Raw genomic sequence first — 25,949 nt, forward strand, 5'->3', positions numbered from 1 at the left:
ATGGTAGCATTTGCAGGTACAGTGACCACATGAGCTGCCAACACTGAAAGGCCGCTTTAAAGCAATGGAAAAAGTAGCCTAAGAAAACAGCAACTATTAATCCTCTTGGTCCTTCCATGTTTATAGATCACTGGGGTACTAAAGAAGAGTAAATTAATTTCTACCTAGTTAATGTCTAAGAATGGGGTACATTAAAGCACTGAATATCATTCTCCAGTAGAGGTTATCTCAGTGGTGAACAGAAGGGGGTATGTGGGATATGTGAAATTCCCTACCTCCTTCCCCAGTTCCTGTTTGTGCTCTTTCTAAACAAAAATTATGGGCTTCATGCTCCACCACCAACTGCAGTATGGAGCACACGAGAGCCTCTGTGGCCCTTCTCAACCCTTTTACATCAGTCACAGAACTCCCACTGTTCTGTGCTAATGCAAAATGCAATAACGTTTAGCATCAGGACATCTCTGAGTCAAGAGGTTAACGGAAAACACATCTCCCATTGTGTTCCTGCAGCTCTGATACTGTTAATGGCGAAAACACCATGGAGACAAATAGATCTCTCTTTATTCAGGAAGCTTGGAGTGAAGAGAAAATATATATGACACCTTTGCAACACGAGAGCCCTCTCTATATGGTGCATTAAGGAAGGGCGGAGGAGGGGGAGGGTCACCGACATCGTGTTTGATAGGGCTTGAGACTCCTCTGGATGGAAAATTCTGTCTCTTCCATTTTCTTTCTGTTGCTTTAGTAAATAGTTCCAGTTCTGGTAGGAGGAAGTGCGATTTAACCTTTCAAGGGAAAAATTCAGGGTAAAAGACTTCATGGGGTATTTTCTCAAATGTGACCAAATTGTTCTATGAAGACGTAGATGCCTCTTTCTTTCCTATCCTACCTTTGTGCAAGCTTGCCCTTATCTGTTGTGTGCTTCAGATAGATTGTGGGCCAATATGCTTATAAAAGGGATCCAAAGCAAAAAATCACACACAGAGACACAAAATGCATTATGATTTTTCTGAGATTTCACTTGAAAATTACCCAAAAGTAAACTATGAGTTTTATATGGCCATATAAAGATCATATGGAAATTTATTTATATGGTCTTATTTTCCATTCACTTAAGAATGCCCCTCAGGAAAGTCTTTGTCAAGGACACTTCCTGTTCCTATAGAACATTCTTTCCCCAGTTTTATTTAGATATATACTTAATATATATTGAGAGGCATACACTGCTGTAGAAATTAAAGGCATACAGCATAATGGTTTGGCATACACATATTCTAAAATGGTGATAGTAACAAGTTTCATTAGCATTTATTGTCTCCTGTAGATATAATTTAAAAAAAAGAATATCTCCTTGTGGTGAGAACCCTATAGAACTTTAAAAAAGAAATTTGTTCTGAATTTGTTTCTGAAATTTGTTTCTGAATTGTCATCGGAAACTAAATTTAGGATGCTCCATTTCTTGAGGATTTAAAGACTTGTCACTCTGGGGAAAAAAATTGTGGTTCAGGAATCCTTTTGAGGGGTTATCTATAGAATTTAGGGGCACAAAATCATGATCAAATATTCTGTGTCATAATGTATAGTCTCTGAAACGTTTGGAGGGTATAAGTTATCGATTACCGCCCACTTCTGTCCAGTGACTACACCGGCCTTAGTGGGGGTTGGCGGGGAGGGAAAGAGCGGACTGTGCCTCCAGCTTTCACACCGAACTGGACATTTTTAGACCTGTTTTCCAGCCAGCCTGGTCCATTGTGATACTAGTACCCTAATTGTTGATTCAGTTGCGTCAAGGGCAGCCAAATTTCATGTATAAAAGTTCACCAAGTCCAGGAAGGAGGGAAAGGAATTCCAGAATGACTCATTGTTTAATGAATAAGGCCCCAAGTGTTCTGCGGTTGCCATTTTTAAACTTGAATAAAATGTATAGAATTCAAATCATAGCTTACGTTCCAGATTGGGGCAGATGAGGATCAACGGTGGGGCAGCAGCGCTACAGCATTATGCCGCGTCTCGTCAGCTGCTACTAAGGAACTTCAGAACCTAAATGGGGCACTCATGATGTGTGCTCTGAATCCTCCAAAGGTTTAAAAGTCTTAATCTATTTGTAGCTTTTTATTATTGAGTAATGAAGAGCTGTTAAATATTGGAACCAATATGCAAAACACATATTAAATCAAGCATAATTCAAGGAGAATAGATCCCCGAAGACAGAACAGAAAGGTACAAAATGAGTTTATAGGAAGTCAACTTCCATTGGGGGTGGGAGGGAGAGTAAACTTTGTATTACCTTTCATGACCAAGAAACAGAGTTTTTTGGTTAATCAATAGCGTTTTTCTCAAAATGGTCATGTATAATAGACATGAATGGCCAGTTTAAAAAAAAAATACTTTATTTTGTTTAAAGCTAAGATTGTTCGAAATACAATGTAATATTTCTTTCAGATTTATAAATCATTTCATGTCTCAGCACATATTCTGCCTCTGATTTATCTTTAATCTCAGTTATTCCCCTAGCTCATGCTTTGAAATTACCTTGCACTTCAAGATCAGCACCATCAAGCTAAATTAATGTCGTATACTTAGGTGACGTGTGGAAATTCCAGTTATAGGCCTCAGCTTGGCAGAATACTGGTTAAACTACAGTTTAACTAGTTTATGTCCTATGGCTTAAGTTGGAAATTCAAGTTAATATTGACTGTGATCTCATCTAATGAGAAAGTGCCAAAATACTCTGTTGCCAGTTAAACCCTACCCTTCACCCATCTACCAAAACATTTCCTTCTGAATATAGCACATACATTATCCTTTGAACTTGTGTGGTTCTAAATTTGGCCCGCTCTCCGCCTTGCCAGATCTTCCCCGTACCTTTGTTCATCCTGGTCTGTGTTCTCAGAGATTGTTAATCAGGGACTGTCTCAACAGTCCCTTTGGCCCTCTGGCTTCTAACTGTGTTTAGCCAAGAGGAGGCACCAGTAGGACACCCCAGGGAAAGTGGAGATAGAGGTCTGTTACCTCATCCCCCTGACCATCTTCCTGCAGGCCATGGGGTTGACCTGGCTTTGTTCCCTGCTGAAGGTTGTGGCCACTCTGACAGCCCTAGGTCTCCCTCTAGCTTCTGATACCCCCGCCCCCCCGCCATTCCCTCACACCTCACCTTGGTGATGGCTTTTCCCTGCTGTTAGTACTTGGACATTTTTGCATCTTACTGCCTTTCTTAACTCTGCCCAATCTTCACAAATAATCCTTTCACTGAACTTCCCTCTGTTTCCCCATCTGAGTGTGTTACTTTCTTGTCTGGACTCTTGATTTTCTAGTTCAAGTTAACAGAAGCAAGATAACAGAAATTAGTCACTCATTTTCCATCCTGTGTGGGAGATGAGGGATGGGGGAGTAGATAGTTATCTTTTCCATAATACTGTAAGCTCTAGAAGGGCAGGGACCATATCTAATACCTCCTTTATAATTCTTTACAGCACCTGCAAAGGGCTCAACTCACAGTGCGTGCTCAGTGCACATGGAAAGTCTCACTGAGTTCCTCTGAAATCCTCAAATTTGTTATAGGCTTAAATGGAATGTAAGTGCTTGACTTAGGATGTGGACTTCAAGAAGTCAAGGACCACGCTATTTTTTAAAACAGCATTTATAATATAATCTAATCTTCCATGACATGAATATCAAACCCACTCTGGAAATTCTAACTCCATAAAAATAGACTGACATCATGGGTTAGGTTGGTTCATGTTTAGTAGATGAGAAATAATTCTACTTAAAATGTTTAGATCTTATTTTCCTTTTGCATTACCTACTTACCCTCTACTATACGTTAGTTTTCCTACCTGTGCTATTTTTATTTATTTATTTATTTATTTATATGGCTTTCTCCATAGCAATGAGGTTGAGACTGAAGAGTAACATTGACAATTTTCTGAATATAATCTGGGTGGAGGGAACCTAGAGTATGTGTCTGAAATAAGGATTTAAGAACTTCAGGACAAAGGGAATGGTTACCAGAACATGTATCTTCACTATTTTCTTTGGGGTTCCTATTATTGATTTGCTCCTTGACTTTTGCTCTAACGCCAAAGCTCTCCATACTTTAAATTTCGAAATTACTCCCAACTTCAGGAAATGTAGGAACTGGGAGCGGAAAACACTTTGATCTGTAAAGTAGTCCGTTGTTAATATCCTAGTGTGTTGTATTTATTTTCCACTTTGAGAAGATCAGGGTTTTTATTTCTACTTGCTCTGAAACTGGTGAAAATAGATTAGGAAAAAGTTAAGAACTTGCCTTTTGACTTTCTTTACTGAAAGGAAACTGCCTGGCTAGTTCAAAGAGCAGATGCCTTACTGTTCTTATTTTACAAACAAGATCATTTCTTCAACAAGTGGAGGCAGCTGGAACATGGTCAACTCAGATAAGTTAAGCTTTGTGTCTCCCTGATAAGTGAAACTGTTTAATGATAATTTTACTCGTCCACTTGGGAAGTGACCAAAGCACTATTCGATAAGTTAAAATTTTTAAAAAGCGTGGAAAATACTTTTGCCAACTGTTTCTTCTTGGCCTCTTGGCAAAGATCAACAGTTACGTTCCCTATCTGGGGACTATCTCTTGTGGGCCAGACCGGATGATCTAATAGGTCTTTATAATCTCTAAATACTGTGACTTTTATCCCCAAGTGAACTACATAGTTTATTTACATAGAAACACATTCACAGGCTTAAGGAAATGCAGTATGACTAATGCGAAGGAAAGTGAGCCAGAATGACTCAAGTGACTTTTTTTTCTAAATAGGATAAGTAAATTAAAATCATAGACATCCCCTCTAGTTCCCTTCCAGCATCTCAATATGTAGATTTGAGATGTCAGAATTCCCCAGTAGGTGAATTATTTTTCTGCCACCGGCAAATTATAAACATGTTGTCCTGTTAAATCAGTAAACCTTTGCCGTACTTATCAAGAAAGCTCTTCAATGGAGATTTGGTTTAATTGTTGTTTTAATTTTACATTCTATCCTAGGCACATGGGAAATTAAAATGTTGGGAATGATAGAAAAATAAAAATTGCTGGAAAAATACAAGCATGATAAATAAAGCATAATCACCCTGCATTTCAACTTTATTAAGAATGTGTTTTTGTGCCTTGGGCTACATTTATCAAGGCAAATGAAGCATTGGGAGGAATCTCAATTTTTTAATAAAAAAATTGTTTCCTCGGGATCGTGTTGGCAAAGACAGTGTTTTAAGGAGTCTTTTTTCCCCCTCTGTGTTATACAAATATTTTATGTTTTCTACATCAGATGATACTTTGAATTATCTATCTGGGACTAAAAATAAGTGGCTTTGTTGTTGTTGATTTTTTTTTTAATATATAATGTATTATTTGCCCCAGGGGTACAGGTCTGTGAATTGTCAGGCTTACACACTTCACAGCACTCACCATAGCACATACCCTCCCCAGTGTCTATAACCCAGCTGCCCTCTCCATATCCCCCTCCCCCCAGCAACCCTAAGTTTGCTTTGTGAGATTAAGAGTCTCTTAAGGTTTTTCTCCCTCCCAATCCCATCTTGTTTCATTTTTTCCTTCCCTACCCTGCCAAACCTCCTACTTTGCCTCGTTGATTTTTTTTTTTTTATAAATCAAATCTCCCCCATACATGACTTTGGGTCTCCTTAAAAATAAATATAGGGATGGTCAAGAGATCTTACTTCCAGAGGACTTAGAGTTTCTCAACTGATTACTTGCTCAACTTTCTCTGGCATACACAGGTTCAACTAATGTGGTTAAGAGATACCAAATAAGAAGGCAGATGTCAAAACCTAGTATTATCCATGAATTGTATTCCTAAGCCAGTTGGGTAAGCTTCAGGCCATTTATTGTTCAGAGGAGGTGTCTGGATGCTGATCCTTTCAGATAAAAATGGTCATAGTGAGGAATTCTGTCTGGGGACTTGATGATCAGTCCCTTCTATGGTGCTTTCTGCTTCCCCAGTCCTGATTTATCATCTGAAAGTCCATTCTAGTTCAGCACTGAGGAGAAAGGCCATATAAATACAGTGCATTACTTTCTGACATCCTGTAACTTAGTGCACAATTGATCATGTTGCTTATCCTTAATTGAAACCATTTCTTAAAAGATGATAATTTTTCTGTGGGCTCTCTTGGAGTATATGCTACAAGTTCCAGTAAGTCACTCCCAACCCTCACTGTGTCAGGTGAAGACCTCTCTCAAGTCACTTCCCACAATAAATTCAATATGAAACACCCCATATATGCCTCATTCCGCAGTCTTAAGGGTAAGGGAGAGTATTGCTCTCTTTAGTGCCTTTTACTTACTTATCTCAGTTTGGTGGTTCTTCACACTCGACCATGATTTATCTTTCATCTTAATTACTCTCATAGTTCATGCTTTGAAATCCCCGAAAACTCAGATCCCCGCTGAGGGCCGGGTTCACGGTTGAGGGTATGTTTGTTTTGACTGTTTGTGTCCTCTAAAGCCAAGCTCAAAGGTCACCTTCTCCCATTCTGTTTGCCTCTCACCTCCCTCAGGCAGCTCTTCCTTTTGTGCTCCTGTAACACTTTCTTCAAACAGCCAGCATATCATTAGATGAGTGTTATACATGTCTGTTTTACTGAGAGCTTTGGTGAATTCTTTGATGGGAAGGACATCATTTCAATCATCCTTTTATTCCCAAGCTGACACATAATAGTTGCTTAATAAGTGTTGGCTCACTTGAACCAGATTTTCTTTCAGTAAACAATTTTGACAGGCCTGTGATTTAGGAAATGTGAAACTCAGCTAAACATTTGCACCCCACGTTTAAGTTCCATATTGTATTCAGAAGCATCTACGGTCTTTTTCCCTTTTATTCCGCTGTTGTTTCAGGGTACAAGATTGGCTCTGAAATAGATTTAACAGCCAAGTGAAAATAGGACACCATTAAAACTTGGCTTTTGAAAAGTTTTCTTAGGATATTTGGGAGTTCCCAGAAACTCAAGTGTTCGGTAAACTGTGGATACACAGTAGAAGACCCGAAGAGAAATATTTTAATGCTTATCAGAACAGATTTGATAAGAAACTGTATTACTCACGTGCAATTTCGCTGCAATGGGATGAAACTTACTGGGGAGGAAGTCTCCCTTGACGAGATCTGCCCTTTTATGCATTGTTTATTGAGTGTAGATAAAACCATCATGGTCATGAAGATGATGAATGGCTTTGCTTTGATGTGACTAAGCTTCCCCAGTTGTCATAGCTTCCTACTGAGCCACATTTTTACTATAGTTTCTGAAGTTTTTTTAAACTGAGGAATATGTTTTACAATGGTGGTGGTAGTGATAGTCATGATGGTGATTCGTTTCATTAATATTTGTTGTGCAAATGGAATAAACAATGAGTACTGAGTTCCTTTTTTCACTTTTCAAAATTAAGAAGTCCTTCTAATTAAGTTCTAATTAAGTGAGGTAGTATCACAGTATCAATGGCATCTAACAGTGTTTGTTCAATATATAAGTTCACTGAATACATTTTGTTCATATATTACCTTTTATTTTTGAATCCCAGGAAGGAAATAAATACATCTGTCTGAAAGACAGTGCAACCCTGTCAGTACAACCCTGACCAGAGAGTTAATGTTATAATAGTTTTCCTAATCAATTTCATTTCATTTTATCAAATAATTGTAAATTTATGGTTCTTTTCTCTTTTCCTCTATGTCTTTTTTCTCTTTTCCTCTATGTCTATATCAAGTTTTAATTTATCAATGATTAATATCAATAATTGGTCAATAATTAACATCAATAATACTGGCCATTAACAATGTATTGTACTTGCTCAATTTTCTCTGTTGTACATGGATTTTATATATATATATATATATATTCCTCATATCCATTCATTCAGCTGATAAATAGTACTTTACTGAGCACTTATGTTGCACTTATATTAGGTGCTGTAGTAAAGGCAAGATAGATAAGATATTTCTGCCCTCAAAGATCTTGAAATATATTGAAAGGAATAAAATAATTACAAAAGGATTACTTCACAAATACAATATATTTCCAAAGGGCAACAGCGAGTTAGAAAAAGAGGATATTTCCAACTACAGAATTAGAGGAGGCTTCAATGAAAGAGATGTATTTTGAGCTGGAGCTTGAAGAATGGGCCAGATTTTGAGGGACAGAACTCGGGATGAAATATTCCTGATAAGGGGAGAAATGTGAAGAAATTAGCAAGAAGTAGGACTTATTTGGGAATGGAAATAGTCCATTTGGGCTTAGACAAATTAGAAAGAAGAAAAAACTTTACAGGTAATCAGAAATCAGTTCGTAGAGGGATTTGAATGCCATGTAAAGGTGTTTGGAGTTTTGCCAGGTAGCGATGGGGAGCAGGTAGGTTGATTAACTGTCTACTTTAAGATGATTAATTAGTGTGTAAAGTGGACAGGACGGGATGTAGGGAGACTAGTTAAGAATTTATTACCATAGACTTAGGTGATCTCCGTATCAATCTGAATAGAGGCTTGGCAATATGTGTAGAAAGGAGGGAATGCTTGGCATGTCCTGTCTGTGCAATTGGGATTCAACAGTAGATGAATCAGAATAAGGAGGACAAATACTTGCTGAAGGTTAATTAAGTAAATTAATTTATTTTGGACTTAAGCAGTATGGTCTTGTGCGTTTTCCCAGTAATATCTGGCAGGCCAGGGATAGAAGCAGGGGGGAAAAAGGCGATCACTCAGGAGCATAGTTTGGAAAAGGAAAAGCTGTAAAAGGTCAGAAGATAATAGATCCTCGGGTTCTAGTGAAAGCATCATTGAAATGACTTGACCAAAGTTACTGACAAAATGGAACTCACACAGAAGTACAGCTAGAAGAGAGTGATAAGCTGGGGGGATCCAAAGGGATTTTGAAGTCTCTTCGTCACACACGGAAATCAAATGTGTCCAATAATACAAGGGAAGAGATTTCCTGAGGTTGGAGCCATTCCCGAAGGTGAGCTCCGGGGGTGGCCATGGGTGTTGTTGACTACACTGGAAATGAAAGGAGATTAATATCATTGGATTTGATGAGGTCAGGGTGCTGGAACGGCCTTCAGACAGCAAGGAAGGAAAGACTGTAACTGAGACAGAACTGAATTATAGAAGTGAAACACCTCCAGATGGAATGAAAGTTCAGAGACAAATGTCCATGAACTGTCTCCATCTTGAAGAAAACTGGGATATGAAGACCGGGACAGTCTTTTTTTTTTTTTTTTTTTTTTAAGATCTTATTTATTTGACAGAGATCAGAAGTAGGCAGAGCAGCAGGCAGAGAGAGGGGGAAGCAGGCTCCCCACTGAGCAGAGAGCCAGATGTGGGGCTCGATCCCAGGACCCTGAGATCATGACCTGAGCCAAAGGCAGAGGCTTAACCCACTGAGCCACCCACGAGCCCCAGACTAGGACAGTCTCAACGAAGAAGCCCCATTCTTGCCGCCAGGCTCTGATATGTAGCAAATCCTCAGCCGCTTTCACATTTTTTCTAAGAATTCAATTTGTCATTTCAAAAATGCAAGTAATGTACTTATTCCCTTATTCGCTTAGGGCAAAGGTACCCTAAGTTCACAATCACGGGACATGTTCAAGGGTGCAATCAATACTCATTTATGAATTCCATATTTTCAAATTTGCCAACTCATTAAAAGGTATTTATATTTATACACCCAAATGAATACTGGCAATGCTTTTGTGGTCATTTGTAGACATGCACAGAGCATTGAAAAAATATGTCACCCGATTCACACGTTCCCAGCTGAGGTCAAACAAGGTGACGTTCTGCCTTCTCATTTCAGCTCTTATCTTGTGTCCTTTTCAAGGTCTGTTTAGTGTCACATTTTTTGCAGTTTTGCACTTTTTTGTTGATGATCTCACCATTTAAAATGGCCCCCAAGTGTAATGCCGAAGTGCTGGCTAGTTCCTAAGCACAAAAAACTGTCCTGTGCCTTATGGAGAAAATGCATGTGTTAGATAAGCTTCATTCAGGCAGGAATTATAGCTGTTGGCTGTTGGTTCAGTGTTCATGTATCAACGATATATACTAAATAAGGTGTCTTTAAACAGAAACACACATAAGTCAAGGTTATGTATTGATCAGTTGATGAAAACATGACCAGAGGCTTGCAGGAAACTCTCCCTGTATTTGCCCGGGGAGCAGTTCTTTGGTATTCACTAATTCAGTGTTTGGGGGCAACTCTGTAGATCTAACTACTGCAAATAACAAAAATCAAGTGTACCTTGTTTGTTTGGGTTAAAGGTAGCTGTTTTAGTTGTTTAGATCTCCACTCAAATTCTTTATCACTAATGACCATTTTATCTTCAATGTGTATAAATTTTGCATAGATACCATTCTCTTGTTAATTGGTTGATGAAAACCCAAAGATGGTTTAGTTAAATTTTTATTTTGAAGGAATTTTAGACTCATAGACAACTTACAAAATAATTGTACAGTGTTCATCTGAACTTCCCTAATTTTAACATTTTTATAACCATTGTATAATGATCAAAACTGGAAAATTGACATTATTATAATCCTACTAACTAATCTTCAGACTCTGTTAGAATTTTTCAACTTGTACCTCTAAGGCCAAGGTCCAACCCAAGGTCCAATCCTACATTCATTCAGTATCATATTTACTGTTTCTTTCAGTTTGTGACATTTCTTCAGTCTTTACTTGTCTTCCATGACCCAGACACTTTTGGTGGTTACTAATGGTCAAATATTTTGCAGACTCTCCCTCAAGGTTTGTTTTTTTTTTTTAATTTTTTTTTTAAGATTGTATTTATTTATTTGAGAGAGAGAATGAGAGAGAGAGAGAGAGCATGAGACGAGAGAGGTCAGCAGGAGAAGCAGACTCCCTGCTGAGCAGGGAGCCCAATGTGGGACTCAATCCCAGGACTCCAGGATCACGACCTGAACCAAAGGCAGTTGCTTAACCAACTGAGCCACCCAAGTGCCCTGTCCCTCAGTTTAGATTAACGTGATATTTTCTGATGATGATATTGTGGCTACTTATTTTTTACAAGAATTCCTCAGAAGAGATGATGACATCATATTGGGGTCAACGATGTCAATATGTCTTACTGGCATTGTTACTTTTGATCACTTGATTAAGGTAGTGTCTGCCATTTTTCTTCACTACAGAGTTACAATTTTTCTCTTTGTAATAAGATTTTTTTTTAATGTTAAAATTTTCTAGAGTACTTTGCAGACTATCCGGAAGCAGAGTATCACTAATCAGTTCAGTGTTGAGCACAGTGATAAGCACTTGGCTTAATTTTATATGGTAACTTTTTGTTCACCAGGAATAGACGGTCTAATTGGGGAGTTAGCTATGGCACTCATTAAACAACACTGTACAAGGAAAGATAAGGAAAAGTACATTGTGGCAAATGGTATGGCACAGAATATAAAAGCTATAGGAGTAGAGACATAGTCTTGTGGAAAGTGATAACACATGCAGGCTTTGAAGGGAAGTAGGACCTTTCAAGGTGGAAATTTATAATTCAGCGCAATATATTGAGTACCTTAGCTCCTTGAGAACTGTGCTAGAATCCAGGAATATAGAGATAAAAATCAGAATTCCTACCTTCAAGGAGTTCCCAGTCTCAGTGAGACAGAGATGTCTGATTGGAGAACACATATAATCAGCGCTATAGAGACAGGTGAGCAGACGGTATGATGGGTGTGGGAGGAGCAATACCATACCTTAGTAGTTCAAAGTCAACCATCTTCAGGTTGTCTACACTCTCCACACTCTAAGAATGCCCCCCCAAAATATATTCCTGTGTTGTTGTCACTCAGTCAACATTGGAACAGTTTGAGTCACAAGAAGTTACCTTCTCAATACATCTCATTCCACCAATGGGTCTAGTTCCTCCCTCTGCTGCTGCAGGAAATCATTCTGCTCCCTGGCTTTTGGGGTCATTTTGTTTTGTTTTGGGATAATCCTAAAAGAAGAGATATTACATCTTTTTTTTTTTTTTAAAGATTTTATTTATTTATTTGACAGAGAGAGATCACAAGTAGGCAGAGAGGCAGGCAGAGAGAGGGGGGAAGCAGGCTTCCTGCCAAGCAGAGAGTCCAATATGGGGCTTGATCCCAGGACCCTGAGATCATGACCTGAGCTGAAGGCAGAGTCTTAACCCACTGAGCCACCCAGGTGCCCCACATCATTTCTTAATGTCCTCTTTTCAAGAGAAACATGAATAAATCTAATACTATATCTGATTTCTAGATCCTTCACGATTCAGCATGTTGGCTTGGTGTGTGTTTCCCTTATAAATAATCCATAACTCTGGACCCTAGTCCTCACCCTCATCCTGATCTCCTCCCCTGGAAATATTTTAAAATAATTCTACTAGGAGGTCTCCCCCACCCAGTTCAGTTGGAGTTTTAAACCTAGCATTCAAAAAGTATTTATTTCTGTCATATTTGGTGCTCTTCATTTTGACCTCTTGTGGGAGTTCTCTTTGAACTTTGATCTTGTTGTCTGGCATAGCTTTTATTTCCCCTCCCTTTTAATGTCTGAAGATTTGATAAGAATATAATCTATTTTTATCCAAGAATTTAATAAAATAAATGAGACAGGGTCAAGAACAGAGCTTTTGGGCAAACCATGTATGTCTGATCATCTCACAGTATGCAAAGCTCTCACCTGTACTTTCATGCAGCCTCCATGTTTCTCTCGGGAGGGAATGCTTGGTACGGGAAGAGCAGGGTGTGCTCATTGACAGTGTTGAGTCTGACCCAGCTAGAGCCCAAGGTAGCATGTTGGCCAGCAGTTAGAAATCAGGTTATACTTCCAGGAAAATGGCTTACAGTATGTCATATTCTAACTGCCAGCAAGAGTCATTATGGTTAATGACAATTCTCTAATGTTATACTGCCTGTGTGGTTTTCTCACATGCATGGTCTTATGGATATGAAATGGCGTAAGTTGTCAGTGAAAACGTTGGGTTAGGGAATGATAAAATAAAAGCAAAGTTTAAAGCAGGATATTCAGGCACCTCAACGAGCACTGAGTGGTTGAGTTGGTTAAGCATCTGCCTTTGGCTCCAGTCATGATCCCAGAGTCCCAGGATTGAGCCGCACATAGGGCTCTCTGCTTGGCCCTGCCTCCACTCATGCTCTCTCTCTCTCTCACTCTCTCTCTTTGAAGTAAATAAATCTTTTCTTTCTTTCTTTCTTTTTTTTTAAAGCAGAGTATGTATTCTGTTAATGGAACTCCAGATGGACTGGAGGGGGAAGAAACTGGAGAGAGGGAGGCCAGTAGGGAAAATGCTGGCGTTATCCAGGAGGTGAGGAGGCGAAGAAGGACTTAGTCAAAGACAGCAGTGAAAAGTGGAGGGGAAGGAAGAGATAAAAGACGCATGTCACTTTTGTAAAAATGGACTTGGGAAAGGGAGCAGAGGGGCAAATCAAAGATAACTTACACCTTCTAAATCTGGAAGAACAATGGCTCAGTAGACGGGAGGAAGAAAGGAATCGGTATGGGGAATGCTGTTTAGCCGAGGTTGGTTTTCCTGTTTTTGTGTGACTCGGTGGTAATGAGAAACAAGGGTATCCCAGAGGGGAGCCTAAGACTATAGAGTTGTCATCCGTTAGTAGAGAGAGAAGGGTTTCTGTGGAATGCCGAGTTTGAGTAGAAACTTAAACAGCTTCCTTTGTGGTACGGCAGAATCATAGGATCACAGCAGTTGTCAACATCCCCTTGGTTTTCTGGCTCATAGGTGGATTATTGCAAAAGTACTAAGTATTATTTCTGATTGAATCAAGGATCTCTTAACTTTGCAGATCTTCTTAATATGTTGCAAATGGCAAATGTGGTTATGAAAATCTTGGACATGGAGGTTGGCTAAGACAGATTATGTCCACATCATAGCATGAGTCATAGGAATAAAATCTTGGAAATCCCGTTTCTGAACCATCAGCAGAGATTCTAACAAAGCTATCTACCTACTTCTAAATAGAACATTCTGCTTTTCTTCTTTCAAGGAATGTTCAATTTGTAGTCTCTCTACACCCACTAAAAAATGAGTGCAAAGAGAGGATGAAAAATATGAACTTGGAGCCCCATTAATTAGCCTTTAGAGAAGATGCTGTTATTAAGCTCGTGTTCATTGTCATCACCAGACACTCGTTAAGCCCCTGACTGTGCTTATACATGGGGCACATGTCACACAGCTGGCCCTCTCTGATGTAGACCCCACATGTAACAGCAAGAGAGAACAAAATGTACAACAGCCACATCAAAGTAGTACATGAGCCCCTTTTCAATGACGTTAGCAGTTCCTCACCTATCCCATTTTATCAAGGAACAAAGTCCTCTAAGAAAGTAAATGCTTATCAGAATAAAAGCTATCTATCCAGGTATCACAACATGCTTCTTAGGGTTTCCAAACAGTTTTCTGCCCCTAACCCACTTGATGGCTAAGGGTCATCTTAGGAAAGGGCCCGTGTTGAATTCTACGCCCTCTTAAAGTCTTTCTTTGCTTTTTGTTCTTGGTCATCTTAGTATTCATGGTTGGCAGTTGCCTCCTTTTGTCTTCTAGTGCCTTCTTTCCCTTCCATTGCTCCCCTGTGCCACTTAGAGCCTGTGTCTCTGAAGCATAGGCCTGGGGAAGCAGTTAATTAAGATCGAGGGAAATAGTAAGTGAAATGAGTCAGTGTATAGTTCTGAGTGGGGCTCTCAAATAGAGGCGTAGAGTATTGTGGAGACATCCAGCTTGCTACATGGAATGTCCAAAAGCACATGCTCTGCTCAGTGCTATAAGCTGGGTGCTGGGAGGCTGTGGTGGAAGAAATACTGACCTCAGGGTCAGGGAGCAGGGTGTGTTGTTCTCTTTACAGTATCGATTATTAGGTCACAAGTTAGTGTGTGTTTTAGGGATGGAAAGTGAAGTCTCGTGTCTGGAAAGTGGAAAATTATAAACTTTCCCATAATCAATCATGTGCAAAAGAAATTAAGCTTACTGTAGAATTATAAAAACAAAGATAAGTATTATATTCCCATCCTGAGAGCCTTCTCTCAAAGGGAACCCTGCTGCACTGTTGGTGGGAATGCAAGCTGGTGCAGCCACCCTGGAGAACAGGATGGAGTTTCCTCAGAAAGGTGAAAATAGAGTTACCCTACGAATTACCCTACACAGCAATTGAACTACTGGGTATTTACCCTAAAGATACAAATGTAGGGGCACCTGGGTGGCTCAGTGGGTTAAGCCTCTGCCTTCAGCTCAGGTCATGATCTCAGGGTCCTGGGATCGAGCCCCACATCGGGCTCTCTGCTCAGCAGGGAGCCTGCTTCCTCCTCTCTCTCTCTCTCTCTCTGCCTGCTTCTCTGCCTACTTGTGATCTCTCTCTCTCTCTCTGTCAAATAAATAAAAATCTTTAAAAAAAAAAGAAGATACAAATGTAGTGATCCGGAAGGGCACCTGCTCCCCAATGTTTATAGCAGCAATGTCCACAATAGCCAAACTATGGAAAGAGCCTAGATGTCCATCAACATATGAATGGATAAAGAAAATGTGGTGTGTGTGTGTGTGTGTATGTACACAATGGAATACTATGCAGCCATAAAAAAACCCTAAATCTTGCCATTTGCAATGATGTAGGATAGAACTAGAGGATATCATGCTGAGCAAAATAAGTCAGTCAGAGAAAGACAAGTATCATATCATCTCTCTGACATGAGGAATTTCAGAGGCAGGGTGGGGGAGGTTGTGGGGGAAAAGGAGAGAAAAAATACTGAGGGTTGCTGGGCAGGAGGGCAGTGTGAGGGCTGGGGTGGCTGGGATCACCCATTGGGGAGGGGAGGGTATGTGCTATGGGGAGTGCTATGAATTGTGTAAGACTGATGAATCACAGACCTGTACTCCTGAAATAAATAATACATTATATGTTAATTAAAAAGTTATTTTTTTTAAAATTGAGTGCCTTCTCTCAAGTACATACCTATACCTACACCATTTTGTTAATTTCACGGGTGGCCATTTTTATTAAAACAGGCTAAAGTGTTGTTTGTTCACTGATGGAAATACCATTGTTTTCAGTGCTTCTAAAGAGTATTGTCCCTACTAACCATGAAACAATGCCAAGAACCGAGCACTGAAGGGTAAGCTAGACACACAACCCTCAGGTAGAGACGGAAGAAAGAAACAGTCACTTCGAGGATCACAACTGTGTTTTATTATTGAAAGATTAACAAGTACCATGATTAACTCAGAGCTTTAGGTTTTGTATTAAACTTTTCTTTTAAGTTATTTGTGAGTCGCTAGAAATATCCAGGTGGGCTTTTCATGTGTCAGGTAAATATGTAGCATTCTTTTCTTGCTTTGCTATTTTTTGGTTTTTCTAAGAATGAACATGAAGTCATACTCTTCCTTCTCATTACTATTTTAGAGGAAAAAAATTTAAGTTTTAAAGTTTGTGATAATTTCTAGATTGGCTATTTTCAACCGATACAGAAATAGTTTGATTGCAGCCATCATTTAAATTCCCTGTAGTAATATCAATATTAAGAGAATCTGTTAGCTTGCAAATTAGAACAGTGTTTGTATTTCCAGTGGTGACCTTGTTATTTCTCTTCAGTAGATCTGTACAGAGTACCTGAAAACACAGCATTCCCCTTTTGTACATGGCTGAACTGGAACCCAGAGAGGACTAAATACCCAGGGTCACTCTGGAACATGGATAACATGAGACCTGCATTATCTGGAAGGAACGGAACCAGAAGTTCAAATAAGCAGGAAGGGTTTGGTGACAGGACACTAAGGTTCTAGTACAGAGCAATAAGGTACAGAAGAGGAACAAGTTGAAGCAAATAGAATTCTAGATTTTAAAGGTCAGGTGATTAACAGGGATATATTAACAACCAAAACTGAAAACCAGTCTTAGTAATAGAAGGTTTCCTGTCTTCTCAGTGTTCCAGGGTTTGCTGGCATAGGTGGCTCTAGGGCCGCAGAATTTGGCCACAGCCGAAGTCCAAAGAAGAATCCTGCCCCTCAATGAGACAAGAACAGAGAAACACAGATTGCCTCATAGTCAGTTTTATTTAAGTGGCACCCTGAAACTGTACTTCTCTTTCTATGTTCATTGCATAGTTTCTTCCATAAACTTATGATATGGGTTGCTATATTTGGAAGACCTTTCTCTTAATCTTAGCAAAATGATTTCAGGAAAAATTGGGAGAATTCAGTTCTAAGTACGATCCCATTAAACCATGAGAAGAAACAACCTTTGAGAGTTTTTTTAGAATAGCTCCCTGGTACCTGAGACAGCATCAATGCAGATATTCCAGTATCTGGGTAGGAGGCCATCAAACTTGATCTGTAGAGAGCCAGAGTGTACATATTCTAGGCTCTGTACATCAAATGGCCTCTGTGGCAACCACTCCCTTCTGCCATTGTGGTGAGAACATAGCCATTGCCAAGAGCAAAAAGTGGGAGCCAGCAGATTTCAGGACAACAGGTAGCAGGACGGATGTGGCTCAAGAGCTGTAGCTTGCTGACCCCTAAATCAAAAGAAATTTGTTTACCACCAAAAATGTATTAAAAATAAGCCCCTCTCTTCCTCTGTGTCATGAAGAGTCCCTCACCCGTGTACCACAGAACACAGAGAAATAACAAGGCTTATCTGAGGTCTTCCATCCCAGAACTCCTCAACAAATATAACTGCTCTCCCCTGTAACTTGCCATTTTGGGCAAACATTCGTAGCAATCGATCAGTCTATGAAAGTGCAATTAGATTGTCAGTTTTATTTCTGGGGAGAGGGATGCCTGTGTTCTTGTACTAAATGTGTCTGGTTACTTCTTAAAGACCATCTTCTAGCAATTTTCCTTTTCTGAGCGACTGAATCAAGGAGCCTCCTTCTGCCTTGATTTTCCATAGTCGGGTGCCCTTGCTGTATCTTTTATTCTAGTTTCTCCTGGAAACCTTCAGACCGGGACCACATTTACCCACCACTTGTTTATCTTTTGTGTGTTTGGTTTTTGTTTGGACAATAGTTGGCTCTCCATTGACTGCACTCCTCGAAAGCAGTGGCATAGAAAATCCAGAAACAATGCAGTATCCCCAAGTCACTGCTATTTTGGAATGCTTTATGTGATTTTTTTTTTTTTAAGTGGAACACATTTACTTTGGTAATTGTATCCTTCCCAACCTAATATTAAAATCAGCTCTAATTTCTGGAGTAAGTGAAGTAACATAGGAGCATGTCTCTGATTAGGAAAATCATTAGATGTGGATAATACTTATACAGATAATAAAAGATTTGAGTATATGAACAACCAAGTAACAGTTGGCATGTCCATCCACAAATATGTTTGGAAGCCCCACTATTTGTCATGGATATGTCATGTGTACTGAGATATTATTAGGTTCTCTCATAGGTGTTCTCTGAACCTTTCCGATAACTGTATTGTGGGGATATTGTTATTTTTGTTTTGCAGTTTAGGCTTTGAGAGGTTAAATGACTTTGAGGGGTCTCGGAGGGATACATGATTGGGATTTGTACTTGGTCATCTGGTAGTAGACCTAACACTCTCTAAACAGCTGCCTGTTTTGGCTATATACTGAGGAACTCTATGCAACTCAGGAACATCATTGCCCTCCTTATTTCTGGACACTGAGAGGACCAAAGATATAAATACAAGACAGGGTAGCTGCCTGGAGGAAATTTGTAAAGTATTTTCCACAACAAAGCATGTAGGCATTTACTCGTCTGTGTCTTTGTTCCTACGCTTCTCTCTGCATGGCCCATCTTCCCCCTGTCCATCTGCTGTCATTCTTCTCAATATGTTTAGCAAATATATTGAGATATAATTTACATGCAACACACTACATCCATTTAAAACATACAATTGAAATAAAATAAAGTATATAATTGACGCATTTTGACAGACTTGCATCTATAACACAGCCATGACCATTGACATACAAAACATCTTCATTGCTTCCACAAGTTTCCTTGGGTCCCTTTGCGGTCTGTCTTCCTTTTACCCTGGCCCTAGCCAAGCTCTGATCTGCTTTTTATCTCTGTACATTGGTTTCCTTTTCTAGAATTTTGTAGAAATGGAATCAGTGTGGTATATACTCTTTTGTGTCAGGTTTCTTTCATTCAGTATGAAGATTCTGAGACTCACCCATACTGTTACATGTGCAAGTGATTTGTTTCTTCTTATCAGTGAGTAATACTTCATTGTGTTGTGGGTATGTAACAATTTGTTTATCCGTTTAGGAGTTGATGGACATTTGGGTTGCTTCCAGTTTTTGCCTATGATAAATGAACCTTCTATGAACACTAGCTTGCACGTTTTTGTGAGGACATATGTTATTATTTCTCTTCAATAAACCCTAGGAGTAGAATTGTTGGGTCACGTGGTAGATGTGTATTTAACTTTATAAGAGACTTCTATTGTCCTCAGTGGTTTGCCATTTTGTATCCCCACCAAGAACATATGTGAATTCCATTTTTATGTAGTCTTCTCAAAACTTGTTATGAATGGTCTTTTAAATGTAACCATTCTAATGGGTGTGTAGTAGCATCTCGTGATTTTAATTTGCATTTCCCTAATGACTAATAACTTTGAGCATCTTTTCATGTGCTTATTGGCCTTTTGTGTATCTCCTTTTGTGAAGTGTATAAATTTTATCTTTGTTATTAGTTATCATTATTATTGGGTTATAAGATGTCTTTATGGATGCTAGATACCATTCTGTTATAGGACCTGTTTTGCAAATATTCTCTCTCAATTCGTGGTGTGTATTTTCATTTTCTCCACTGTGTCTTTCAAGGAGCAAAGGTTTTGTATTTTGATCAAGTCCAACTTAGCAGTTGGTTCCCTTATAATTCTTTGTGTTTTTGTGCCTGATCTTTATCTTTGCCTACCCCTAAAGTTTCAAAGATTTTCTCTTATGTTTTCTTCTAGAAGATTTATAGTTTTAGCTTTCACTTTAAGGTTTGTCATTTACTTTAAGCTAACTTTTGTATAAGGTGTGAAATGAGGGTGAATGTTTATTGTTTTCTATACAGTTAGCTTGTTTTCTGTGCAGTTAGCACCATTTGTTGAAATGACTTTTCCCCCATTTAATTAATTGCCTTGGCACTTTTGTCAAAAAATTCAATTGACCGTGTCATTGGGGGTCTATTTTTAGACTCTGTTCTTTCCCATTCATCTGTATGTCAATCCTATCCTCCAATACCACACTGTCTTTATTCTTATACCTCTATAGTGAATGTTGAAATAAAGTAGTATGAAAACTCCAGTCCTGTAAAACTACTTTGAAAAGCCTAGAACCTTTGTGTTTTTGTATAAATTTTAAAATTGTCAATTTCTGCAAAAACAACCAAATCAAAAAGTGAAAGAAAGCTTGCTGAGATTTTGACTGTCAGAGTGCTTTGAATATATAGCTCTATGTGGGTAGAATTGAAACCATAATGATATTGATATCTTCCTATCTATGAACCCTGGTATGTATCTGCATTTCTTTAGGTTTTTATCTTCTGCCAACAATATTTTGCCCTTTTTACTGTAAAGATCTTGCACCTTGGATTAGTTTCCTAGGGATGCTGTACCAGATTTTCACAAAGAGGTTGGTTTAAAACAATAAAGATTTATTCTTGCAGTTCAGGGGACAAAAGTTCACAGTCAAGATATTGGCATGTTCTTTCTGGGCTCTTTAAAGGAGAAATCTGTCATGCCTAACTTCTGGAGGCTACTAGCAATCCTTGTTATTCCCCAGCCAACCTCTCTGCTTATCTCTTCACATGGCCCTCCCCTTCTAGGTAGCTATGTTGTCTTCTTTTCTGTCCCTTACAATGACACTGTCATTGGACTAGGGAACAGCCAAATGCAGGATGATTTCCTCTCAAGATCTTTACCTTAATTGCATCTGCATAGACCCTTTCTTCAAAAAAGGTTACATTCTGGGGTTCCAGGTAGACATACATTTTGAGAACCACAATTGAACTCACTATATGCCTATTTTTGAAAATTTATTCTCAAGTATTTTATGTTTTAGGGTGCTATTATAAATGGCTTGTAATTCTTTGTTTCCAATGATTTGCTGCTTGTATCTAAAAATATAATTGATGTGTATGTATTCTTCTATCTTATGATTTTGCTAAATGCAGTGATTAGTTCTGGTGATTGTTACATAGAGTATTTTAGGATTTTCTACATAAACAAGCACAGCAGTTATAAATAGAGGCAATTTTACTTTTTTTCTAGTTATGCCTTTTCTTTTTCTTGCTTTATTACAATTACTAGGATGTCCAGTGAAATGGTGACTAGAAGTGATAAGTGCAGGACTTTTCCCCAACATTAGGGGGAAATAATTTTATAATTAGGCATTAAGGATGATGTTTACTGTATGTTTTCTTTACCTAATGCCTGTTACGAGATTTAGAAATTTCCTTTTTTATTCCTAATATGCTGAGAGGCTTTTTTTAAAAATAAAAAATGCATATGAATTTTTTATTAAATAATTGTTCTGCATCTATTGAAATAATGATGTGCTTTTTTCCATTTATCCTACTAATATGATGAATTACCTTGATTTTTAAATACAATCCAATCTTACATTCCTGGAATAAATCCTAATGGGTGATATATATATATATATCTATATATAGATATATATATAGAGAGAGATATATCTCAAGATGTGATTTGTTAAAATTCTGTTAAAGATTTTTGCATTTATGTTTTTGAAGGATATTGGTCTATGATTGCCTTGTAATTTGTTTTCCAATTTTGATTTAAAATATATTCCCTCTTCTATTTTTCAAAAAGGTGTGTAAGATTAGTGTTCCTTCTTGCTTGGATATTTGATAGGAATCACCAGTCATACCATTTGGTCCTGGAATCTTCTCTGTGGGAAGGTTTAGATAATAGATTCAATTGCTCTGAGAGATATAAGGCCACTTAGATTTTCTGCTTCATCTGTGTCAGTTTTAGCAAGTACATTTTTCAAGGAATTTGCTCATTTTATCTGTGTTCTGACCTAGTTATTTTATATGTTAGCCTAGATACCTTCTCCTCTTTAACCTTTCCCAGATACCCCCAACAGAAGTGACTTCACATTCTTTGTGCCACTACTTTATCTGGTATCATTTGTACTCTCCACCTTCCTTTGTGGTCGTTTGCCCGTATGTCTCTTTATATTCTAAGTTAGGGGTCTTGAAGTGCAATGATTGCATCCCATGTATCTTTGAGTCTCTGACACTTTATATGGTGCTTGGCACATAATAGATACCATCCGCCCCCAATGTTTAATCAACCAATTCCATTTACCATTGTCTTATTTATAGTTACACACACGTTTCTAACTTCCACAGAAGACTATGAGCATCTTTTGCAAAAATGGCAAGTATTATTCAATGTTCATATTCCTTTTATGTCTTATATTTAGAATAATTTTTAAAACTATTAAATAAAATAGACCCATTGAACAGCATAGAAAAGTCAACATTCTATAAACTCAGAAAAGAGAGGTTAAATGGAAATCAGGAAAGTATGCATCAATAAAGGGAAAGAAATAAGGAACTCACATTGTTGAGTGCTTACCATATGCCAGACATTGTCTTAAACAATTTATATTCCTTGTTATCATTTAACCTTAAAGTAAGTAGGCATAGAAAATGTTACTGGGGCACCTGGGTGGTTTAGTTGTTTGAGTGTCTGACTCTTGGTTTCAGTCATGATTTCAGGGTTATGAGATTGAACCCCGCATCAGGTTCCACACTCAGCAGAGTCTGCTTGAGATTCTCTCCCGCTCCTTGGCTCCTCCCCAACCTGTATGCACCCAGGCATGTGCGCACACTCATTCCCTAAAATAAATACATAAATAAATAGAATGAAACAGGGTCTCCTACTTCTCCACCATCTTGCCCCTCCCTGAATCTTTCTAAAAGAGGAAAATTTTATTATCCTCATCTTATAAATCAGGAATCTGAGGTGAGGTTTCAAAAAGTTAAGTATTTTGGCAGAGTCCACAGAATTATTTAGTGGCAGATCTGGGTTTCAGATGCAAGCCTGAATGATTCCATTATCATCTTCTTGGTTTCAATTTTACTTTTGCCCATTTGGTTTTCTACAAGACGCTTGGTGGATTTTCCCAAGTTACCTTTAAATTCTACCTTTGCCAGAGTAGAACATTCTGTGATTCCTTGGTTAAGTGTTGGGATTACTGTAAGTTTAGAAAAACTCCAAAGTATTCTTTGAACACTTATTCTGCCTTTAGCAGGAAATATCCAGAAATAGCAAAGAAGATTCCAAATAGCCTTATCTCAGAGTATGCTGTGTAACTCCCTGTTGTCTCCCTCCTACTCATCAGCCTTTGTCTACAAGCTTGCCATTATTTTGATGATAGCAGATGCAATACTTCTGGATGTGGCTGACTGGTGGGTATCATTGGTTCCTGAGTTCCTGCCTACATGGCATGAGGACAATTAAGAGTCCAAGGTTATGAAAACTCAAGAAATCTTCATAGCTTATTGTGAAAGGAGAGGATATTTCCTTACAGATGATCTTACTTTTGTATATGTTCCATATTTGTTCTGTTTAGAAAGGGCTGTGGGTTACTTTGTGTAAGGCACATTCTTTCTCCTTTTGCTTTGATAAAAGATATTTGAAACACCAGATCCAATCACATAGCACCTTTGCTACTGCTAACTTAGTTGTGTCTATTTTAAGTCTTCTCTCTCCACATGGAGTACTCTACAAGTCACCTAATCAGGGTTACCTATGATAATCAGGCTTTTCCCAATTAGAAATGTGCCTAATGTGCCATTTTCCCAATACATTTTAGCCAAAGAACTGGGAAGGGGAGGCAAGTTTTTCAGTGATTTCAGTCTATCCATTGGAACAGGGAGTTTCTGAGGTCTTCCCAATGTCAAAAACAACAACATCAAAATAACAGCATTTATTTCTTTATTTGGGTACAATACCGTGGTCAGGAACTTGGCTACTTCACCAGAGAAATTATTTGCCATACATCATTGAAGAGATGACTTAATTCACGCTCATCATTCCCCCCTAGTCTACCATGGTCATGTATCAGAAGCACCAGACAAGGCAACTGGATACATTTTCTTTCTCTTGAAATTGTAGTCTCTGTTGGAACAACTCCCTTAGGCAACCACAGCTCTAGGTTTTTTCTAAGAAATGAAGCTAGTACTCCCAGGGCTGTTCACATTAGGAAACAAAATCTAAAGAAGTACTCCTGCCTTTTCGATGTCAGAGATCACCATAGAGATGTTTCTCAATTTGAGGCAGAAGATACAGCTTTTCTGTGGTCTGAGAATCAAACTTGTTGAAAGGACATTGTCATGACTTAATATTAATCAGTAATGTGTATTCACAAAAACCTGTATCAAATGATATTCCACATGGAGGCAGGAGAGAAGGGGTTGGAATGAACACATGAACCCTTGGAAGCTGTTTTTCAGCTGGGAATTTTCGAGTAGCCACTGGAAATCAAGGGTAGTACCAAGGATAGTTGGAGTTGAGAAGAACAGAAGGCCAGGATATATCTTTTCTCTTCCACCTCACATTGTGCTTAGACAGTGCCCAGTCTGTATAAGAGCTACCCTATAAAAAGTTGCTCAGTGAATAAATGAATGAATGAACGTTTGATTCCAAATATTTCCTTACTCGGTAGCTTCAAATTGTGGTGAATTCGTTGCGTTCTGTGTGGGTATTGTAGGAAGCCAGGAAAGCCTTTTCTATTAGATCTTGGAAACTCAGACTGTGCCTTGTACTGCCTGGCTAGGACAAGCTTCTGGAGGTTCCATTTATCCAGAGGCAGAATGGACCCTCTTCCTTGCTACTGGAAAATTGTTGCCAGTTTCAACAAAGAGACTAAACTACCTAAGGAAACAATGTTTCCTCTTACAAGGTACAATCTTGGCTCCTCCGCCATGGGTTGGGGGGGGGGGTGGCTGTTCTTGGAAATGTACTCCAGAGACTTTCTTATTTAACCAGGATTCAAACTGCATTGCTACATAATTCCTCCTGCTGAGGCCCTATGAAAGGAATGAGTTGGGACAGATACAGCAAGATAGTAGGATAAATTTCGCCCATTCTTCTGGCTATACTACACAGGAGTGAACTTGATTTCAACAAGATGACCCAATTCTTAGCATGCTTTTCTACCCACTTTCACCCATAACGCTTCCAAGTCACTGTCTGATTCAAGATGTGCAGAGAAACAAAATGGAAAAAAAGACAAACTGGCCAGTAAAAAGTAAGATGACATTTAAAATAGTTTGCAAGTTAATGGGGGGAAAGGGGTATTTTGTTTAAAAAAACAAAAATAAAAACAAAACAAAAAAAAACCCGTGATTAAACCTTAGGGCGGCATAGCACATCACTATCCTTTTGTGGTTTTGAGTGTATTTTATTCATGCACTGGAAGTAGATATTCGTCATACTGTTAATAATTGTTCTACTAAATTGTACTCAACAGTGTGCATCTCTGTAACCTTGTTTACTATTTTCTTCCTGTACTTTTTTCTTAAGCTCATTTCTGAGGGGTGGTTGGTTCACATAAGCTTTCAATTTTTAAATAACACACACAATCCGTTTTTTTTCACTAGGCATCTTTGCTCAAAGTGGGGAAGAATCAGATTGTGATTGTGGTGTAAATCAGTCAGTCCTTTTCTTCCCTTTACAAGAAAAGCTGTGGGTAATAGAAAAGAGAACTGGAGGAAATAAAAATTCTACGGAGGCTTTTATGAACTCAGTCATTAGAGTCAGAAGAGCTAGCTAGCTCCATGGAGTGAGGGAAAGAGAAGAAAATGCAATTTTTTTTTTTTCTTTTAAAGAGCTGTTACTTTAAGCCTCTCTAGTATCCCCCTTCTCTTCCATCCAGTATCCTGGTCCCACCCAGGCCTAGTGAGAATCCAGGGCTGGG

General features: G+C 38.6%; 1 protein-coding gene and 1 long non-coding RNA gene across 3 annotated transcripts in view; both read left to right on the forward strand.

Annotated features, from left to right (window-relative positions):
• On the forward strand, positions 1-25,055 carry BLID (BH3-like motif containing, cell death inducer). The gene is given in 4 exon segments (XM_059374603.1): positions 1-16; positions 24,741-24,859; positions 24,862-24,966; positions 24,969-25,055. Coding segments are annotated over 4 exon segments (327 nt in total).
• Positions 1-25,949, forward strand: part of LOC132026781 (uncharacterized) — a 193,335-nt gene that overhangs the window by 141,261 nt on the left and 26,125 nt on the right. The window lies entirely within an intron of this gene.

This window comes from Mustela nigripes, chromosome 1 (genome assembly GCF_022355385.1).
Source record: "Mustela nigripes isolate SB6536 chromosome 1, MUSNIG.SB6536, whole genome shotgun sequence".
NCBI lineage: Eukaryota > Metazoa > Chordata > Mammalia > Carnivora > Mustelidae > Mustela > Mustela nigripes.